This window comes from Notolabrus celidotus, unplaced genomic scaffold (genome assembly GCF_009762535.1).
Source record: "Notolabrus celidotus isolate fNotCel1 unplaced genomic scaffold, fNotCel1.pri scaffold_344_arrow_ctg1, whole genome shotgun sequence".
NCBI classification, from domain to species: domain Eukaryota; kingdom Metazoa; phylum Chordata; class Actinopteri; order Labriformes; family Labridae; genus Notolabrus; species Notolabrus celidotus.
Window position 1 is genome coordinate 1 of NW_023260175.1, and position 21849 is coordinate 21849.

Genomic DNA, 21849 nt, shown 5'->3' on the forward strand with positions numbered 1-21849 from the left:
GACTCGGAGCTTGTTCAGCCCATAGACTGTATAAAATACAACTCAACCCCTCCTCCGTTTTTCATTCCCTGCACACATGTGTGCTAACAAGGAGCTTAGGAGGGAGGCATGCTAGTTGTAGGCTGTCTTAATAAACACAAAGGTCGCTTTGACTCCCCACGTCTGCAGATTTGAAGATCTAGTGGATGATTTTTAGTTTTCATGGAAAAGTGCTAGCGCTAGTTAGCATAGCCACATAGCTACATGTTGGTAGCTGTGTACCAAGACACACGTCGACATGCTGACAAATAAAACAACAAGAAACACTAAATCTGTGACCAATGGTTCAGAAAGGTCCTGCTGCAGGCGCCTCTCCGTCAGGATCAGATTCTGGATCAGATTCAGAGGGTTGAAGTAACGCGGGTCTGTGAGCAGCCGTGTATATTCAGCCAACATGTAAACATTAGATCAACGTGCCTGGACAGCCGAGGGCCACACCCACTTCCTGAGGGGGCGTGGTCAGAGAGAAAACGGCCTGTTCTGAGCAGGGCTGAAGAAGAGGGTTTTTCAGGCAGACCAGAATCTGATTTCAAAGTGTTTTTATGAGCATAAACTTTGAAGACATGTTTTGGGGACCTCTTAGACCAATATATGTTGATGACAAAAGCCTGATATGTCACCTTTAATAAAAAGAATAATTCTGGAAGATATCTCAGGACCCCCCATTTGTGTCTCATGACCCCCCAGGGGGTCTGGACCCCCACTTTGGGAACCCCTGCTCTAAGAAACAAATGGCTAGTTGGTGAGAATATTTTATGTTATATTTATCTAAAGTCTGTATCCTGATTATGCTCAAATGTTGTTGTTAATACGTGAGATATGACCTTAAAACTGGCTTATGACTCCAATTGCAAGTCCCGAAACCCCCCCCCCCCCCCAAGAGGTCCCCTATAACAACGTCCATGCCGACACGCGTGCCGTCGCAGAGTGCACATTCGGTCTGCTGAAGGCTCGTTGGATGTGTTTGGACACAGCTGGTGGCGAGTTACTCTACGCCCCTGAGACAGTGTGAGAGGTAGCTGTGGCGTGCCGTGTTCATCTGAGCTCTAAAACCATTACACACCCTCTACAAACAATCACTGAAGACTCTAAAACCAAGGAACTACCACCACTTTATTCATGATCAGGCCCACCCACCACTTAAACAATGTGTGTTACTCTGCAGGAACAATCTTAGGGAGACCAGGGCGTCAGCAAGAGGAGACTGTTCAACCAAACTTAGGAAGACTGCATTTGGACGGTCTGCATTTTCAGTCAGAGCAGCAGGAAAATCAAACTCAATCCTGACCCACATTAGAGACTGTACAAGCCTCAGGGTTTTTAAAAGTTAAGTTTTAAAGAAAAACAATCATGTGATCATGTGAATGCATCAAATTAGAGACATGAGATGTCATTTTAAATGTGTTGTTATTAGTGATGGACTGTGTGTGTTGTTTTAAATGCTAGCATGTTTTTTATCATTTGTATTGTACAGTCGTTTACATCTTCCTGCCCGGGGACCACAGATGAAGATTAGCTTCTAGCTAACTCTGGCTTGACAGTTTTTGTTTTGCATGGCCCCCGTCAAATAAAGTAATAACTACAAATTCAATTAAATGAATGACCGTGAGGCGACGGTTGAATATCGTCACTTTATCCCTCATATCAGGAACATCTTCCTGATATGGAGGAGTCTCCAATAATCGCAGGCACTCTTAAATCCTGAGCTGTCAGGTGATCAGGTGGTCCTTGTCCTCCTCCAGTTCCCTTCCTTCGTTTCTGTTCTGCTAGTCTTTTATTTTTTGCGTCCACTTTAATATCAAACCTTATTTCCTTAACCTGATCCACGGTGTGAACCTCAGAGGACACAGCATGAACAGCCTCAGTGAGAAACCCAGGCTTCATGTTTCTGTCACGGGGACTCCTCCTGCTGATACGCTTCAGCCTCCAAAACAATCACCTGTACCCCTCTTGACTGGATGCAGCGATCAGATGTCCTTATATGGATGAATAGGGGCGTGGTCGTCTGCTGATTGCAGGTTGCAGGGACGCGCCTGTCGATCTAGAATGACTCTGATTCACTAAGATGCACACGGTGGGGAGAACAGAATCGTCTGGTATGCAGGTGTCATGAATAAGAACATTTCTACACGTGTGTGAGTGAAGGAGACCCAGTGTCTTTGATTGTTACTTCCTTTGTGCCTCTGCAACCTAAAGAGTAAGAGTCTGTGCTTCAAAGCTTCCAAAGCTTGCTGGTTGAATCTTCTCTTCTGATCCCTGATGTGACGCCGTCTAACTCTTCCTTCTACCTTCAGATCCCTCAGACTCTCAGACTGTTGACTCCTCCGCGGCAGCAGACGATCCCACATCTGTCTCCTCCGCCGACGTCCTCGACACGTCTAAAGCTCGGGATGAGGAGGAGGACGAGGAGGAGGATTTAGATCTGGAGCCAGCCAGCAGCAGCACACAGCTGAGCCAGCCTCCACAGAGAGACCCTGAACCGTCTGCAGGACCAGCTCAGAGCGAGGGAGGAGAGGAGGGCGGCCTCGGGACCGAGCAGACGCCCGAAAACAAGGAGTGTGAGGACGGGGATTAGAGCGGAGGATTTACCTCCTGGTTTCTCTGAACCCTGAAATAAAACCGATGCGACGCAGCGATCCTCAGAGACCGCTCTCACTGTCGGCAGGAGTTAGTTTGATTACTTCCTCTCTGACGTGTTGGATCTATAAAACTGAGGAGGACTTCATCCACTGTTTCCCCAAAGTTCAGGCTTCAACATGAGAGCTGAACTTAAAGGAAAGTTTAAGAAACTTCTCAAACACAGAGTCTTGGTTTTGTTCATGCCGAGACAGAAAGAGATTAAACTGGAGGAATGTTTGAAATGAGTATTTCTTAGTTTGTTCTTTTAATGTCAGAACTTTATTAATAAACCTTTTCTTTCACATGTCCTGTCTCTCTTCAGCTGGTCCATCAATAAAAAGGCAAAAGCCCCAAAAAATCAAATCAAATGTGGGAACAAATGTGTCCCCCGACGTGTCCATGAGGAGAGTGGAATGACGTGAGCAGATGAAATGTGGAAGTCTTTAATATGAAAGAGTTCATGAGGCAGCACTTTATAAAGTTTCTTCTTCTTCTTCACGTCATCAAACGGTTTCAGGAAACAGGAATTCAATAAATCCAACCCGTCGTCATGATTCAGAAAAAGCAGAAAAATTCAACATTTTACTTTATAAAAATCATCTTCTGTGTTCGGTCGCTCTGTCGTGTGTTCTTATCGTCAGCGTCGTATTTCCATGATCAGTTTTCTACGCCGTGGTTGCACACACCTGGGCGGCGGTCTCCAGGTCCAGCAGAGCCAGCTCCCTCACCTCCTCCAGCAGGGAGTACAGGTTTGGGGTTTTGCTCTGCCGGTACTCTCTCTCCTCTTTGGACAGTTTGGGCCTCCTCGCCTCCTTCTCCTTCTCCTGCTGGCTCGCCTCCTCGGCCAGGCGCACCACTTCCTGCACCAGCTGGCTGCGGCCCTGTGGGCGGGGCTTCTCGGGCTCCACGCTGCTGCCGCCGCCGCCACCACCGCCGCCGTGAGGTTTGTTGCTGATGAGCTCAAGGTTTAAGCTGTCGGCGTGGAAATTAGTGGAGCGGACTGAAACACGGACCTGTGGAGGGCGGAGGAGGAGTATTAACACTGCTGGTTTTACCTGGTGTAGAGACCTAGACTAGAATCTAAAATCCTTCTCCTGACCTACAAAGCTCTGAAGGATCAGACACCTTCTTATCTTAAAGACCTCATAGTGACCTGTTCCCCCTCTAGAACTCTACGCTCCAACATGCAGGCCTGCTCATCCTACCTACAGTCTCTAAAAGTAGTATGGGAGGTAGAGCCTTCAGTTATCAGACCCCTCTCCTTTGGAATCATCTACCAGTCAGGGTCCGGGAGGCAGACACCCTCTCTACTTTAAGAGTAGGCTTCAAACTTTCCTTTTTGATAAAGCTTATAGTTAGAGCTGGATCAGGCTTGGACCAGGTCTTAGTTATGCTGCTATAGGCTTAGACTGACACACTGGGATCCTGTCTTTCCCTCTCTCTCCTCTCTCTGCCTGTCTCTCACTTTAACTCTTCCTGTCCCATTAAAGTTACTAACCATAGACCTTTCTGGAGTCCCTGAGCTCCCTTGTCTCGTAGGTTCCTCTGGATCTCTGCTGTAGATTCCTTTTTGGGGTCTGTTATTCATCCTTTCTTTCTTTCTTTCTTTCTTTCTTTCTTTGTTCTTTCTTCTTTTCTTTCTTTCTTTTTCTTTCTCTCTTTTTCTTTCTTTCTTTCTTTCTTTTTCTTTCTCTCTTTTTCTTTCTTTCATTCTTTCTTTCTTTCATTCTTTCTTTCTTCTTTCTTTCTTTCTTTCTTTCTTTCTTTCTTTCATTCTTTCTTTCTTTCTTTCTTTCTTTCTTTCATTCTTTCATTCTTTCTTTCTTTCTTTCTTTCTATCTTTCTTTCTTTCATTCTTTCTTTCTTTCTTTCTTTCATTCTTTCTTTCTTTCTATCTTCTTTCTTTCTTTCCTTCCTTCCTTCTGTCATTCATTTTCTCTTTCTCTCTTTCTTTCTTTCTTTCTTTCTTTCTTTCTTTCTTTCTTTCTTTCTTTCTTTCTTTCTATCTTTCTTTCTTTCTTTCCTTCCTTCCTTCTGTCATTCATTTTCTCTTTCTTTCTTTCTTTCTTTCTTTCTTTCTCTCTTTCTTTCTTTCTTTCTCTCTTTCTTTCTTTCTTTCTTTCTTTCTTTCTTTCTTTCTATCTTTCTTTCTTTCTTTCTTTCCTTCCTTCCTTCTGTCATTCATTTTCTCTTTCTTTCCTGTCTTCTTTCTATCTTTCATTCCATTTTCCTTTCATTCCTTTCTTTCATTTATTCCTTCTTTGTTTCTGTATTTTATTCTTTTTTCCTTTCAATTTTTTCTTTGTTTCTTTCTCTCTTTTTTCTTTCCATGTCTCTTCATCCTTTATGCCTCCTTTCCTTCTATCCTTTCCTTCCCCATTTCTTCTCCTCTTTTTCTTTCTTCTGGTCTCCCTCTCTTCTCTCTTTTCTTAGACCTTTCTGGAGTCCCTGAGCTCCCTTGTCTCGTAGGTTCCTCTGGATCTCTGCTGCTGTGGACGTGGTCCAGACTCCAGCTGCTACAACTACTACTATCCGTCTCCCCACTATCATCTCTCTCTCTCTTCATCTCCCTCTATCCCTCTCTCCAACACGGTCTCAGCAGATGTGTGTCTAACATGAGTCTGGTCCTGCTGGAGGTTTCTGCCTGTTAAAGGAAGTTTGTCCGCTCTAAGGTTTGTTGTGATTTGGCGCCGTACGAATAAAGGTTGATTGATTGACTCACCGTGACGTGGTCGAACAGCGTGAAGGTGGAGGTTCCGCAGACGGAGGTGGTGCTGATGTGGTCCTGGGATCGTCTCACGGTGCCGCTCTGCCAATCACAGCTCCCGTCGCTCGCTGCAGAGATCACCTGACCCTCCCGGTTCTTCAGGTACACCGGAGCTTTAACGCCATACCTGAGGAGGCGGAGTCACAACCTCTAATTTGGGACTTCAGGTTCTAACTTTTAAGATGTTTAAATATCTTTTACCAGAGTTACAAACGACCGGGAAAGTTCCTTTAACAATGTTGGAATGAAAAACTTTAAGGCTGATTGAAAGTCGGTCTCTTACTCTGGGACGAACGCCAACACGCCGTTGTCCCGGATGGCGTAGATGATGGCGTCGGCCACGCAGTGCGGGTCAGCCTGAGGGTCTCTCTCTTTGAAGAACCGACACTGGAACAGCTCTGTGGACAGTTTCTGGGCCCGCTTGGCTGCCTGGACGGGTCACACAGAGGTCAAAGGTCAAAGGTCAGAAGAGTTTGAGTTACACAGAGACGTGAATCATGGAGGAGGAAGAGGAGGAGGAAGAGGAGGGGCGGCTCTGACCCGGTTCTTGCTGTTGATGTGATGAGCGGTTTCATCCAGCTCTTTGTGACCAGCCATGGATTTACTAAGCTCCGCCTCCGTGTCCAGGGCGATGGCCGCGGTGAGGAGGCGGTGGACTACGATGTCGGCATAACGACGGATCGGTGAGGTGAAGTGTGTGTACCTGTCCAGAGCCAGACCTGGGACACACAGAGACCAGTTTAATCTATGGAAACCTTAAACATGCGTTCTCCTGATGACCAGCAGGGGGCGACTCCTCCGTTTGACTTTATACAGTCTCTGAGGAGGCGATGTTGTTGTTGTTGTTGTTACCGTAGTGGTAGAACTGGTCCTGGGACAGCAGCCCAGTGGAGAAGTACAGGGCCTCAGACATCGCCGTGGTCGCCATCATCCTCAGCATCCTGTTCACCAGCGGGTCTTGAGGGTCCACAGCCCGGTCTAGAGAGTCCGCTAGAGCCTTGTTAGTCCTGGAGGAACAGAGTTACCTGGTCAGGTGTGTCTCTACTCAAACCACTACTACAGGAACCATGTGAGCAGCTTTTAGGATTCATGTTCTGACTTTAAACTCGACATTTAGACCTTATCTGGGACCTTTCATGCGGAGCACAGATCCTGGACTTTATTCTCCACATGGAAACTTTAAACCGGGACTTTATCAGAGCTTGCGTTTCTTACATTGGATGCCGATAATGTGAAAGCTGATCAGCTGATTGCTAACACATATCGACGATATCCCCTCAGGTCGGTAATCACCTGGTGTCGATGGTGAACCCTCCCGCTGAGGCGCTCTCCACCAGCTGGCTGAAGAACCCCTCCCGGGGTTGGGGGTGACACCTGAGCAGGGCCTGATGGGGGAAGGTCTCCTGGATCTTGCGGGCCACCCAGTGGTTGGCATAGATCATGCACTCGGCCACCGTCTCGTGGACCTCGAGGGGCTGACGGGGGACGAGAGCCGTGATGTTCCTCTCCTCGTCCAGCTGGGCTCGAACCTGAGGAGGGAGAGACGAGGAGATTACCTCGAAGGAAAACTACGTCTACAATGTTTGTTTGTTGAATGGAGGTCTACGAACGAGGATTAGAGACTCTGATGTTCTTTTTAACTCTGACCTTCTTCACGGAATGTTCCTTTTGTTCTCAGAATTCTAGAACACCTGCTGTTGCTCTCCATACAGCCTGCTGATACCTGATTGGTGGATACTACTCAGACTGAAAGAGTTCTGAGTGTTTTGCTTTCTAAACTTGTCCGACGCACGCTGTGTGTCCTCGTTTACACGTCGTGGAAATGTCACATCACGTGGGAAAGGGGGAATCTTAGAACCTACAAGATGTGTTGAAAGACTTTAAAAACATCTGTACCTCCACTCCTTCCAGCTCCAGAGCGCCCCCTCTGTCCCTCTGAGCCCGCAGGTGTCTCGCCACGTGCGTTAGCATCTCCAGAGCCCGCGTGAGCTGAGCTAGCTTAGCATCCTTCTCCCCAGACGTTAGCTCGGCCAGCTCCGGCACCTCGGCCGGCTCGCCGTTGAGGAGCGCCTGAGCCAGCTCGTAGTAGAGCTGATAAGAGGAGCGGATGATCGTGCGACCGTACCACACCTTGGTGACGGCGAGGGTTTCTGCATCAAGCTCCCACAACACGCTCATCGCATACCTGGAACACATACACACACATTTACAGACTGAAGTGTTAGAGTGTCAACTTCAACGAGGAGAGGAGGAGGAGGAGAGGAGGAGAGGAGGAGGAGGAGAGGAGGAAGAGGAGGAGAGGAGGAGGAGGAGAGGAGGAGAGGAGAGGAGGAAGAGGAGAGGAGGAAGAGGAGAGGAGGAGGAGGAGAGGAGGAGGAGGAGGAGAGGAGGAGAGGAGAGGAGGAAGAGGAGAGGAGGAGAGGAGGAAGAGGAGAGGAAGAGGAGAGGAGGAGGAGATGAGGACAGGAGGAGGAGAGGAGGAGGAGGAGAGGAGGAGGAGGAGAGGAGGAGGAGAGGAGGAAGAGGAGAGGAGGAGGAGGAGAGGAGGAGGAGGAGAGGAGGAGGGGGAGGAGGAAGGAGAGGAGAGGAGGAAGAGGACAGGAGGAGAGGAGAGGAGGACAGGAGGAGGAGAAGAGGAGGAGAAGAGGACAGGAGGAGAGGAGAGGAGGAGTGGAGGAGGAGGAGAGGAGGAGAAGAGGACAGGAGGAGAGGAGAGGAGGAGAAGAGGAGGAGAGGAGGAGAGGAGGAGAAGAGGACAGGAGGAGAGGAGAGGAGGACAGGAGGAGGAGAAGAGGAGGAGAAGAGGACAGGAGGAGAGGAGAGGAGGACAGGAGGAGGAGAAGAGGAGGAGAAGAGGACAGGAGGAGAGGAGGAGAAGAGGACAGGAGGAGAGGAGAGGAGGACAGGAGGAGGAGAAGAGGAGGAGTGGAGGAGGAGGAGAGGAGGAGAAGAGGACAGGAGGAGAGGAGAGGAGGACAGGAGGAGGAGAAGAGGAGGAGAAGAGGACAGGAGGAGAGGAGGAGAAGAGGACAGGAGGAGAGGAGAGGAGGACAGGAGGAGGAGAGGAGAGGAGAGGAGGAGAGGAGGAGGAGCGGAGGAGGAGGAGAGGAGGAGAAGAGGACAGGAGGAGGAGAGGAGGAGAGAGGAGAGAGGAGAGGAGGAGGAGAGGAGGAGGAGGAGAGGAGGAGGAGAGAGGAGGAGAGGAGGAGGAGGAAGAGGAGGAGGAGAGGAGGAGGAGGAGGAGGAGAGGAGGAGGAGAGGAGGAGGAGGAGGAGAGGAGGAGGAGGAGGAGGAGGAGGAGAGGAGGAGGAGGAGGAGAGGAGGAGGAGGAGGAGGAGAGGAGGAGGAGGAGAGAGGAGGAGAGGAGGAGGAGGAGGAGGAGGAGGAGAGGAGGAGAGGAGAGGAGGAGGAGGAGAGGAGGAGGAGAGGAGAGGAGGAGGAGGAGAGGAGGAGGAGAGGAGAGGAGGAGAGGAGGAGGAGGAGAGGAGGAGGAGGAGAGGAGGAGGAGAGGAGGAGGAGGAGGAGAGGAGAGGAGGAGGAGAGGAGGAGAGGAGGAGAGGAGGAGGAGGAGGAGGAGGAGGAGGAGGAGGAGGAGAGGAGGAGGAGGAGGAGAGGAGAGGAGGAGGAGGAGAGGAGGAGAGGAGGAGGAGGAGAGGAGGAGGAGGAAGGAGAGGAGAGGAGGAGGAGGAGAGGAGGAGGAGGAGAGGAGGAGGAGGAGAGGAGAGGAGGAGGAGGAGAGGAGGAGGAGAGGAGGAGGAGAGGAGGAGGAGAGGAGGAGAGGAGAGGAGAGGAGGAGAGGAGGAGGAGAGGAGGAGGAGGAGGAGGAGGAGAAGAGGAGGAGCGGAGGAGGAGGAGAGGAGGAGGAGGAGAGGAGGAGAGGAGAGGAGAGGAGGAGGAGGAGGAGAGGAGGAGGAGGAGGAGAGGAGGAGAGGAGGAGGAGGAGAGGAGGAGAGGAGGAGGAGGAGAGGAGGAGAGAGGAGGAGGAGGAGGAGGAGAGGAGAGAGGAGAGAAAGACGAGGAGAGAGGAGGAGGAGGAGAGAGGAGGAGGAGGAGGAGGAGAGGAGGAGGAGGAGAGGAGGAGAGGAGGAGCGGAGGAGGAGGAGAGGAGGAGAAGAGGACAGGAGGAGGAGAGGAGGAGGAGAAGAGGAGGAGAGGAGGAGGAGAAGAGGAGGAGCGGAGGAGGAGAGGAGGATAGGAGCAGAGGAGGAGGAGAGGAGGAGGAGAGGAGGATAGGAGAGGAGGAGAGGAGGAGGAGAGGAGGATAGGAGAGGAGGAGAGGAGGAGGAGAGGAGGATAGGAGGAGAGGAGGAGAGGAGGAGAGGAGGAGGAGAAGAGGAGGAGCAGAGGAGGAGAAGAAGACAGGAGGAGGAGAGGAGGAGAGGAGGAGCTTTCTTACCTGTCGACCCCTCCCAGCAGGGAGCAGAGGTCTGCACTGAGGATGGCAGGTAACATGTCGTACCTGCGGTCTGCTAAGTAGTAGGTGGTGGCCCTGAAAAATGCAAAGCATGACAGACGGGTGAACACATCTGCATCATCACCAACTAGAGCAAACGACCTGCAGAGGCTGAAGAGATTTTGCAGCTGAACCAGCCTGTTTCTAATCTGCATGTGTATAATCCAGCCTCCTCCTCACCTGGTGCGCGCCTCCAGGTCCGTCAGTGACCCCTCGCTGACAAAGTGCGTGACGTCTGCGATGTGGACTCCCAGCTCCAGCCGCCTCCCTCCGGCGATGCTGCGAATCGACAGCGTGTCGTCCACGTCCTCGCAGCCCCGCGGGTCGATGCTGAACACCAGGTGAGTCTCCCTGAGGTCTCGTCTCTGGGCCACCTGGACGGGATCCATCGTCCACGGCTTCTCCGGAGAGTTCACCGGCATCTCTCTCAGCTGCACGGACGCACACGCAGAGGAAGGAAGAGGTTACGCCGGGTCTGAAGGTCCCTGGAAACAGCCTGAATTATTGATTTTGCTTTGGGCTGAGAAGAGAACATGGGACACTTCATCACCTGAGGACATTCTTTACAAAACAAATGAGCAGAATGAATGGGAGCACGGAGACCTTGGACTGTAGCATTAAAAAGAGAAGCACATGTTAACACAGGCTGCATGCACTGAAAGGAAAGAACATGTACAAGGCTGCTCCATCAACGTGAAGCGCCTCATTCATCTGTCCTCAGAGACACATGAATGAGGCGCTTATATCTGATCTCTGAAACAGGGTCCAGGTTGAACTGAGACCGAGAGAGAGGAGCTGACCTGTGCGTCTGAGAAGGGGGGCACGTGGATGCAGTTCTCTATGAGGATCGTCTGGACCTCCGTCTCCAGCTCTCCGGCCCGACCCAGCACCCGCACGCTGTGGCCGTTGGGATAGAGCGAGGTGCTCTCCCAGGAGTCAATGCGCACCACCACCCTGTGATCCTGAGAGAGGGAGACCAGGAGGAGAGTTTCAATCAGACCACATTACATTACTCCATTAAATCTTTAATGCAGCTTCCTCCGTCAAGAACAGGACCAGACAGAAGACCTCAAACTGAAGGATGCATTTCATTCCTCCTGCATGAACTCATGCACTAATGAACAACAAGATAACATTCCTGCACATATACTCTGATCTCCAGGTAAAGGTATTTTATGAAATAACAAACACATCATGTTTTAATCTGGTGTGAGTCATACTGGGTCCTTAATCTGTGAGTTTCTGAGAGATCCGTTCACAGACCTGCAGGGCGTCGGCCTGCTGGGTGCTGATGCGGATCTTAGGGATGCGATGGTCCCAGGGTACGCCCAGGATCCTCTGGGAGTTCCTGCTCTGCGACTGAGTCCCGTCTCTGGGAGGAAACGTCACCACGTAGTCCCTCCAGTTCCTCTGCAGGATCCCAACGACGCGGCCTGAGGGGTTTAAAATCAGACATCAGTACAGAGACGCAGGATTTAAACCAGGGACGTCAAACTCATTTCAGTTCAGGGGCCACATACAGCCCAAGTTGATCTGAAGTGGGCCGGACCAGTAAAATCACAACATAATAACCTATAAATAACGACAACTCAAAATGTTCCCTTTGTTTTAGTGCAAAAAGGTACAAGTACATTCTGAAAGTGTTCACATTTAATGAGCCATCTTTCTACAAAAACAGCTGTTGGATTATGCAAACAGGAAGTAATCTATTTTCTCACTTTGAGAAAAAAAGTCTATGATTTTATGCGACTCCCAGAGGATAAATTTGAAATATTAGTTACTTATACTGAAAAATTGCAGTTAATGTCTTCTCTGTCATTTTTTCTCTTTGCAAAGTCGTTCCGCGGGCCGGATTGGAACCTCTGGCGGGCCGGTTTTGGCCCGCGGGCCGCATGTTTGACACCCCTGATTTAAAGGTTTCATCTGATGAGTGATGGAGGAAAAGTCTGTCATCTCAAATGTCCAACTTAAAAACCTCTGAGGGCTCTGAAGGGATGTGCAGGACTGATACTCAACTTACAATGAAGGATGGGTGCAAGTGAATTCGCTATTTAAGAGATAAGAGAGAGAAGAGATGCTATAGGCCTAGACTGCCGGGGGAACTGGCATACTGACACACTGGGATCCTAGCTCACCTTCTTCCCCCCAACCCCTTCATCACTTACTTTAACTCTGCCTGTCCCATTAAAGTTACTAACCATAGACCTTTCTGGAGTCCCTGAGCTCCCTTGTCTCGTAGATTCCTCTGAGCTACCGTAGACGTCCTCCTGCTGTGGACGATCTGGACTCCAGCTGATACGGACGTGCTGGACTCCAGCGGCAACAGCTTCTACGACTCGTCTCATCACTATCACCTCTCTCTCTTACTCCCCTCTATCTGTCTTTCCAGACCCAACTCAGTCGAGGCATGATGGCTGTCTAACATGAGTCTGGTCCTGCTGGAGGTTTCTGCCTGTTAAAGGAAGTTTGTCCTCTCCACTGTAACTAGCTAAATACTGCGATGTGCAATGCTCATGATGGATTAAGGTGGGGTCAGACTGAGTCTTACCCTGTCTTGGTGTTGGGTCTCTGTTCATAATTTGACATAGAGTGGTCTAGACCTCCTATGTTTGTAAAAGAGTCTTGAGATAACATTTGTTGTGATTTGGCGCTATACAAATAAAGATTGATTGATTGATTGATTGATTCCTTTACTCGTCCCACAACAGGGAAATTCAAGTGTCACTGTAACAGAGTAGACAAAATGCAAAAGAAATATATAAAGCAAACAAGAGCCTATAAATGAACAATTATTAATAAGTTATCAGCAATTAAGATTAAAGAGGTCAAAAATAAGCATATCTTCAAATCACTGATTATAGAGTCTGACCACTGCAGGAAGAAAAGACCTGAAGGCTGAGAAGTCTGTCACTGAAGGAGCTCCTTAGTGTTGTTCTGGTCTCCTGGAGGGGGGGGGGGGGTGACGTGTTGACCATCAGAGAAGATAGCTTTGCTATCATCCTCCTGTCAGCCTCCACCTGCACAGGATCCAGTGGGCAGCCCAGGACAGAGCTGGCCTTCTTCACCAGTCTGTTCAGCTTCTTCCTGTCAGCAGGAGAGATGCTGCCTCCCCAGCAGACCACTCCAAAGAAGATGGCTGATGCCACCACAGAGTCAAAGAAGGACTTCAGAAGAGCCCCCTCCACACCAAAAGACCTGAGTCTCCTGAGCAATTTGTGCTGAACGCTCTTTGCATGAGGAAGGTCACAGGAAGGTATAAAGGCCTGGATTTGTCATCTCTGTAATGATGATAGTGTAGGAGACGAGTACCATATTTTGTTTGAATGCAGGAACACAAGCATTCTGAATAATAGAGAGAGGTTCATACCCAGGTATTATTTTCAACGTCCCTCTGTGTTTAAATTAATTTTGCTTTTGCAATCAGATAAGCCAAAACTTATCTGTAAATTAGGAGCTTTTCTGAAGAATGTCCTTCCATTGTTTAAGTAAGATCTGTTGTACTTCAAACATGCCGTGTGCCATCATTATATTGTTTTGTTATTTGTAATCTATGTTCTGTGGCTCCATACCATGTGATCGTGGTCTGAGCATCAAATTAAAATGAAATGAAATGAAAAGGAACCGCAGGAGGGTTTTTTTTGGTCCTCTTCAAGATCGTAACTCGCTGTTCATGCACCTGACCACGCCTCCTTCTGGTCAAATGCTCTACGATGTGATCGCCTCGACTTTCCAGAAACACTTTGCAACTCAACTGTATTTATAAAGCACTTTAAAACGACCACAGCCGGAACAAAGTGCTGTACATAAATAGACAAACAACGCAGGCATAAAAACAATTAAAACACAGGATAATAAAACAATAAAACAATAAATAAAAACAAACCATAAAACACTGAAACAGGAGCAGAGTCTCAAGCTGGGTTGAAAGCTAAGGAATAAAAATGGGTTTTAAGGTGAGTTTTAAAAATGGACAGTGAGGAGTCTAATGTGGAGGGGAAGCTCAGTCCATCATTTTGGAGCAGCAACAGAAAAAGCTCTATCCCCTCTCAACTTCAGCTTTGCCCTCGGTCCCTCCAGGAGCAGCAGATCAGCTGACCTGAGGCGCCGAGCAGGAGCGTAGGGGTGAAGGAGCTCAGAGAGGTAAGGCGGGGTCAGACCATTTAAAGATTTAAATACAAATCACAGAATGTTAAAGTGGACTCTGAAGTGCACAGGGAGCCAGAGGAGGGAGGCCAGGATCGGAGTAACGTGCTCCCTCTTACATACTCCAGGACAGAAGAACGTCAGGTGACTTTATTCTACCCCAAATACTTGGTTTTAGTGGACCCAGCCTACAAACACGTGTAAAACTGAACGTTGGGAATAGAGAGGGTTGCAAAATTCTGGGAATTTTAAAAGTTGTAAACTTTCCACAGGAATTTATGTGAACTAAGCAGGACTTTACTAAACAGAAGGTTGGCTCTTAATAGGGAACTTAAATATAGTTGGGTAAAATATATTTTAGCATAATCAGTTAATATAGGTAGTCCAAAACGCAGCTGCTCGCCTTTTAACAGGAACCCGCAAACATGAGCATATCAGCCCCGTCCTCGCCTCCCTCCACCGGCTCCCTGTTCATTTTAGAATTCATTTTAAGATTTTAATGTTTGTTTTTAAGTCTGGTCTGGCACCTCAGTATATCTCTGAGGTGAGCCCGAGGGGGACTGAGCTTTTTCAGAGGTAGCTCCTAAACTGTGGAATGAGCTGCCCACCCAAGTTAAAATGTCCCCCACCCTGGATCCTTTTAAATCACATCTTAAAACTCAATTTGACTCCCTGGCTTTTAATACAGCATGAGAGTTTATGTTAGTCTCTGTTTGTCTTTTAATGTACTGTATTTTAAATTGTACTATTGTTTATTTCTACTGTTTGTATTTGTTGTGTAGCACTTTGGGAACCTTGTTGTTTTTAAAATGTGCTCTATAAATAAAATGGATTGGATTGGATAATCCTGACTGAAACAACCAGATTTCATCAAGTACAGTTGAATATCTCACATGCACACAGCACACTGCTTACTGCAGGGCTACTGAGACCAAGTCCCCTACATGCACTGTGCATTCCTCCATCACATGAAGCACAGATGACTTCTAGAATCCTGCAGAGGCTTGAGAAGCTTGAAGGAAGATGCTTTTTGCATTGTTGTTAATGTTTGAACAGGTTGGGGGGGAAGAGTAATATTTAACTCAACATTCATGTTTTTGTTCTACAATGAAAGAATTGATTGTTCCATAAAATATCTAACACTTCATAAAGTTCTACTTACAAATTAATCTGTTGTAATTGTGTTATTTTGGATGGTGCAGTGGGTAGCGCTGTTGCCTCACAGCTAGAAGGTTCCTGGTTCTAGTCCCCGGTTGGTCAGGTGCCTTTCTGTGTGGAGCATGTTCTCCTTGTGCATGCGATGGTTCTCTCCTGGTCCTCCTGCTTCCTCCCACAGTCCAAGAACATGCTCACCAGGTTAACTGATCACTCTAAATTGCCCACATGTGTGTGTGTGTGTGTGTGTGTGTGCGCTTCTCTCTGTGTTAGCACTGGGATAGGTTGGTGACCTGTCTAGGGTGTACCCTACCTTTGGCCCAAAGTCAGCTGGGATAGGCTCCACCCCCCCCCCGTGACCCCTAACGGGATAAGCGGTCAAGATAATGGATGGATGGATTTTGGATGGATGTGTGCTTATAACAAAACAAATATTTATGCTTGGATGTGATACCTTTCCATTAAATTACCCTCAATTCCCATCGAAAGTTTCCAATTTGGAATATTTCCATAATTCCTCAGCTTAACTTCCCATGGAAATTTACTGGAAGCTTTCCACCCCTTTGCAACCCTAGGAACAGATCCTGTTCACTGAAAAAAGATCTGTGCTGTCACCTGAAAGATGCTTTCATCAGGATGATTATCAACCTCTGTTTCATGAAGTCCTCCCTACACAAAGTTTAATAAAATCATATTTTGGTGCATGAACTTTGTGTCCATGGAGACAGAAGATAAAGAAACAAAGATTGTGCAGAGTTTTTCACTCCGATGCATCATTCATGGAGACAGAAAGACAAGGACCTTTCATGAGGACCGATAATAAACTTTCTGACTTCACCTTTAAAACATTCAGACGCTCAAACAGCTCAGTGAACGAGGGACCGAGGAGGACTCACCTGTGGGCATGGGTTTACTCTCGTCCTCCTCTCCGCTCTTCTCCTCCCCCTGACCTTCGCTCAGAGCCGTGACTCTTCCTCTCCACTCGCTCTTCAGCAACAACTCCACCACGACCGAGTCGCCGTGCACCGCCCGGTTACGGTTCTTCACGCCGAAGATGAACACGCCCGAACTGAGATCTGAGAGGAGGAGAGAGACGGAGAGGAGGTGAGAGGAGAGGAGGTGAGACGAGAGGAGGTGAGAGGAGAGGAGGTGAGACGAGAGGAGGTGAGACAAGAGGAGGTGAGACGAGAGGAGGTGAGAGACGGAGAGGAGGTGAGAGGAGAGGAGGTGAGACGAGAGGAGGTGAGAGACGGAGAGGAGGTGAGAGGAGAGGAGGTGAGACGAGAGGAGGTGAGAGACGGAGAGGAGGAGAGAGACGGAGAGGAGGAGAGAGACGGAGAGGAGGAGAGAGGAGAGGAGGTGAGACAAGCGGAGGTGAGACAAGAGGAGGTGAGACGAGAGGAGGTGAGACGAGAGGAGGTGAGACGAGAGGAGGTGAGACAAGCGGAGGTGAGACAAGAGGAGGTGAGACGAGAGGAGGTGAGACGAGAGGATGTGAGAAGGAGAGGAGGTGAGAGGAGAGGAGGTGAGACGAGAGGAGGAGAGAGACGGAGAGGAGGTGAGAGGAGAGGAGGTGAGACGAGAGGAGGTGAGACAAGAGGAGGTGAGACAAGCGGAGGTGAGACAAGAGGAGGTGAGACGAGAGGAGGTGAGACGAGAGGAGGTGAGACGAGAGGAGGTGAGACAAGAGGAGGTGAGACAAGCGGAGGTGAGACAAGAGGAGGTGAGACGAGAGGAGGTGAGACGAGAGGAGGTGAGACGAGAGGAGGTGAGACGAGAGGATGTGAGAAGGAGAGGAGGTGAGACAAGAGGAGGTGAGACGAGAGGAGGTGAGAGGAGAGGAGGTGAGACAAGAGGAGGTGAGAAGGAGAGGAGGTGAGACGAGAGGAGGTGAGACGAGAGGAGGTGAGACGAGAGGTGAGAGGAGAGGAGGTGAGACGAGAGGAGGTGAGACGAGAGGAGGTGAGACAATAGGAGGTGAGACGAGAGGAGGTGAGACGAGAGGAGGTGAGACGAGAGGAGGTGAGACAAGCGGAGGTGAGACAAGAGGAGGTGAGACAAGAGGAGGTGAGACAAGAGGAGGTGAGACGAGAGGAGGTGAGACGAGAGGATGTGAGAAGGAGAGGAGGTGAGACGAGAGGAGGTGAGACGAGAGGATGTGAGAAGGAGAGGAGGTGAGACAAGAGGAGGTGAGACGAGAGGAGGTGAGAGGAGAGGAGGTGAGACAAGAGGAGGTGAGAAGGAGAGGAGGTGAGACGAGAGGAGGTGAGACGAGAGGTGAGAGGAGAGGAGGTGAGACGAGAGGAGGTGAGACGAGAGGAGGTGAGACAATAGGAGGTGAGACGAGAGGAGGTGAGACGAGAGGAGGTGAGACGAGAGGAGGTGAGACAAGCGGAGGTGAGACAAGAGGAGGTGAGACAAGAGGAGGTGAGACAAGAGGAGGTGAGACGAGAGGAGGTGAGACGAGAGGAGGTGAGACGAGAGGAGGTGAGACGAGAGGAGGTGAGAGAGGAGGTGAGACGAGAGGAGGTGAGAGGAGAGGAGGTGAGACGAGAGGAGGTGAGACGAGAGGAGGTGAGATGAGAGGAGGTGAGACGAGAGGAGGTGAGAGGAGAGGATCGAGGTGAGACGAGAGGAGGTGAGAGGAGAGGAGGTGAGACAAGCGGAGGTGAGAGGAGAGGAGGTGAGACGAGAGGAGGTGAGAGGAGAGGAGGTGAGACAAGCGGAGGTGAGACAAGAGGAGGTGAGACAAGAGGAGGTGAGACGAGAGGAGGTGAGAGGAGAGGAGGTGAGACAAGAGGAGGTGAGACAAGAGGAGGTGAGACAAGAGGAGGTGAGACGAGAGGAGGTGAGACAAGCGGAGGTGAGACAATAGGAGGTGAGACGAGAGGAGGTGAGACAAGAGGAGGTGAGACGAGAGGAGGTGAGACGAGAGGAGGTGAGACGAGAGGAGGTGAGAAGGAGAGGAGAGGAGTTTTGTCTTTCTGTGAAGAGAGACGGATGTTTAATGTTTCCTGCACCTTTGTTCTTATCGGAGAGACCCTCCGTCATGATGGAGGCTTCATTCTGTGCTCGGTGTTTGCTGACATTCAGCGTTCCCTGAGGACGAGAGAGGAAGACGGTTTTAGTTTTATGATGCTCCAAATGTTTTCAAAAGGGGAAGAGTCCAGCACCTGGACTCTTCCACTACAGAGTCATGTCTGTTTTTAATGCAGTGACTTCCACTACAGAGTCATGTCTGTGTTTAATGCAGTGACTTCCACTACAGAGTCATGTCTGTTTTTAATGCAGTGACTTCCACTACAGAGTCATATCTCTTTTTAATGCAGTGACATCCACTACAGAGTCATGTCTGTGTATAATGCAGTGACTTCCACTACAGAGTCATATCTCTTTTTAATGCAGTGACTTCCACTACAGAGTCATGTTTGTGTTTAATACAGTGACTTCCACTACAGAGTCATGTCTGTGTTTAATGCAGTGACTTCCACTACAGAGTCATGTCTGTGTTTAATGCAGTGACTTCCACTACAGAGTCATGTCTGTGTTTAATACAGTGACTTCTACTACAGAGTCATGTCTGTGTTTAATGCAGTGACTTCCACTACAGAGTCATATCTCTTTTTAATGCAGTGACTTCCACTACAGAGTCATGTCTGTGTTTAATACAGTGACTTCCACTACAGAGTCATGTCTGTGTATAATGCAGTGACTTCCACTACAGAGTCATGTCTCTTTTTAATGCAGTGACTTCCACTACAGAGTCATGTCTGTTTTTAATGCAGTGACTTCCACTACAGAGTCATGTCTGTTTTTAATGCAGTGACTTCCACTACAGAGTCATGTCTGTTTTTAATGCAGTGACTTCCACTACAGAGTCATGTCTGTGTTTAATGCAGTGACTTCCATTACAGAGTCATGTCTGTGTTTAATGCAGTGACTTCCACTACAGAGTCATGTCTGTGTTTAATGCAGTGACTTCCACTACAGAGTCATGTCTGTGTTTAATGCAGTGACTTCCACTACAGAGTCATGTCTGTGTATAATGCAGTGACTTCCACTACAGAGTCATGTCTGTTTTTAATGCAGTGCTGCCAGAGAGCCTGAAGATCAGGTCCATCCAGTCTTGGTTTTGGTATCTCCCTCTTTGTTTTAGTATCTTTATCCTCTCAGTGATGTGAACCCGGTCGATGGGCCGGTGCTGTACCTTGATATAACGTCCAGACTTGATCCCGGCCTCCAGGACCTCAGCGGGCAGATGCTCTGTGAACTCTTTCTGTGAGCTCTCACTCTCTTTCTCCTGCAGTGCCTGAGAGATGGAGCTGTACAGATCGTGAGCTGCCTGCAGGTCTGGCCAGAAGTTCTGCAGAAAGTCCTGGAAAATAAAATACAGTATGCTGTTTATATTTCCTTCAACCTTTTTTTTTCCTGCACCAAAAACACCAAAATAAATCTACTGTACATGAAAACCCAAAGCGAGTCTGATTCTGACATGAGGAGAGATGGGCTGGATAAATTAAGATGATTTTATGGTCATAATTTCAGATTGGGATTATTGTGGGAGACAGATTCCTCTCACATCACGCAGGCGCAGCAGCCGGCGAGACAAGGCGTGACACCTACCTGTACGGAGATGACGTAAACTCCTGAGTTGAGGCTGCTGTACTTAGCGACGGCCTCCTGGTTGTCTGTGATCATCAGGACATCCATCATACCTGCCAGGTGGTTATGGTACCATACCGCTGCAGCGTACACACACCTAAACACACACAACAATAAATACAGTTAAACCACAGATGCATGCAGACAGCTTGCCTGTTAAAGCACTAACGTTTAGTGTTATGTGTTCTACATTATAAAACACCTGTAGCTTTAAATGCATATATTTAACATTAAAACAGACTTTATTTACAGCTCAGTGTCTGTCATTTAGAGCTGCAGCATTATGACTGAACCCTTTATTAAAACAGAACTCATGGAGTAAGCAGAATCTAATGTGCTTTATAATCTCTACCTTCTGTGTTAGGGGGAAGCTCACTGTTTTCCTCCTTTGTAAGAACGCATCAGAGAAGATTAAAGCACTGGAATCATCATTCATGATATTTTTCATGATTTGTTGAAAACGCATGCTTCAATCTCTGTATTGTCGGAGCCAGAGTTTGGTTGGCATTGCCGGCAGGAAGGCGAATACGTTCCAAGTTGGGGTTGGACTCTGCCAAGGCTGCGCTTTGTCACCGGTTCTTTTCAGAACTTTTATGGACAGAATTTCTAGGCGCAGCCAAGTGGCGGAGGGTGTCCAGTTCTGTGACCTCAGGATCCAATCTCATGATCCAGTCTCGCACTGGGACGGTTTGCAGCCGAGTGTGAAGCAGCGGGGATGAGGATCAGCACCTCCAAGTCTGAGACCATGGTGCTAAGTTGGAAGAGGGTGGATTGCCTACTCCGGGTCGGAGGAGAGTCTTTGCCCCAGGCGGAGGACTTTAAGTATCTCAGGGGTCTTGTTTACAAGCTTGACAGACGGATTGGGGCGGCGTCTGCAGTGATGAGGGCGCTGTACCGGTCTGTCATGGTGAAAAGGGAGCTGAGCCAGAAGGCAAAGCTCTCGATTTACCTGTCAATCTACGTTCCAACCCTCACCTATGGTCCCGAGCTGTGGGTAGTGACCCAAAGAATATGATCACGAATACAAGCGGCTGAAATGAGCTTTCTCCGCAGGGTGTCTGGGCTCAGCCTTGGAAAGAGGGTCAGGAGCTCAGACATCCTGGAGAGGCTCAAAGTAGAACCTCAGGATGCCTCCTGGACGTCTCCCTGGGGAGGTGTTTCAGGCATGTCCGTCTGGGAGGAGGCCACGGGGAAGACCCAGGTCACGCTGGAGAGACTATATCTCTCAGCTGGTCTGGGAACGCCTCGGTATCCTCCCAGAGGAGATGGATGGATGGATGGATGGATGGATGGATGGATGGATGGATGGATGGATGGATGGATGGATGGATGGATGGATGGATGGATGGATGGATGGATGGATGGATTGACGGATTGATGCATGCTTCTAAAAACGTAATATACAGGACATGTTTGTTTTTCTGTTCGGTCGGTCTTTCTAGCTTTATATAAATCACATATGGACGCTTTTATTCAACTGTCGAAGCTTTTGTTCTTAAAACCTTTGGCGGAGTAACGTTTCAAGACTTTCAATTTTGCAGCCCATGTCTTTATTTGCTGTCTATAATGAAATATACACTGCATATCTGCTCTTACTGTCTTTATTAAAGAGATAGTTCAGGTTTTTTGCAGTGTGGTTGTGTGAGGAGCTTGTCAATAATAAGAGTATTACCCAGAGAGGATCCCGGTCGGCTCGGCCTCTTTGTTGAAAAACCAGGACAGAAGCTAGACGAGCAACCTCTGCAGACGGGGTCAGCTCTACCACGACTTTAGACCATTTTAACAACCCACAGGGATCTCACTGGGCCTCGGTGCAGGTTTCAAATAAAGTCTCCTATAACTTTATAAAATATCCTGTAAAAATGTGGACTAGCTCCTGCAGCTCTCACACCCTCATGCAGAGGAGCTGTTTCAAACGTCTGATTGGCAGCTGAGCAGGTAGGGGGGTCTTCAGTGCCGTATGTTTCTGCCCCTCCAGCCTCAGGTGTATGAGTTTACCCAAAGTTCATAT

At 48.8% G+C, this 21849-nt stretch overlaps 1 protein-coding gene across 1 annotated transcript in view; it reads right to left on the minus strand.

Annotated features, from left to right (window-relative positions):
* Positions 1 to 3087: 3087 nt before the first annotated feature.
* The window catches only part of dis3l (DIS3 like exosome 3'-5' exoribonuclease), a 29446-nt gene continuing 10684 nt past the window's right edge, over positions 3088 to 21849 (minus strand). The window contains exons 4-18 of the mRNA XM_034679148.1: positions 19800 to 19935; positions 19384 to 19551; positions 18197 to 18275; positions 16073 to 16252; positions 11142 to 11311; positions 10679 to 10840; positions 10059 to 10309; positions 9822 to 9914; positions 7322 to 7610; positions 6719 to 6954; positions 6278 to 6432; positions 5966 to 6144; positions 5709 to 5854; positions 5381 to 5552; positions 3088 to 3671 (exon numbers count right to left, since the gene is read on the minus strand). Coding sequence (XP_034535039.1) covers positions 3324 to 3671; positions 5381 to 5552; positions 5709 to 5854; positions 5966 to 6144; positions 6278 to 6432; positions 6719 to 6954; positions 7322 to 7610; positions 9822 to 9914; positions 10059 to 10309; positions 10679 to 10840; positions 11142 to 11311; positions 16073 to 16252; positions 18197 to 18275; positions 19384 to 19551; positions 19800 to 19935 — 2764 coding nt within the window. The 3' untranslated portion in view covers positions 3088 to 3323. The remainder of the gene's footprint in view (positions 3672 to 5380; positions 5553 to 5708; positions 5855 to 5965; positions 6145 to 6277; positions 6433 to 6718; positions 6955 to 7321; positions 7611 to 9821; positions 9915 to 10058; positions 10310 to 10678; positions 10841 to 11141; positions 11312 to 16072; positions 16253 to 18196; positions 18276 to 19383; positions 19552 to 19799; positions 19936 to 21849) is intronic.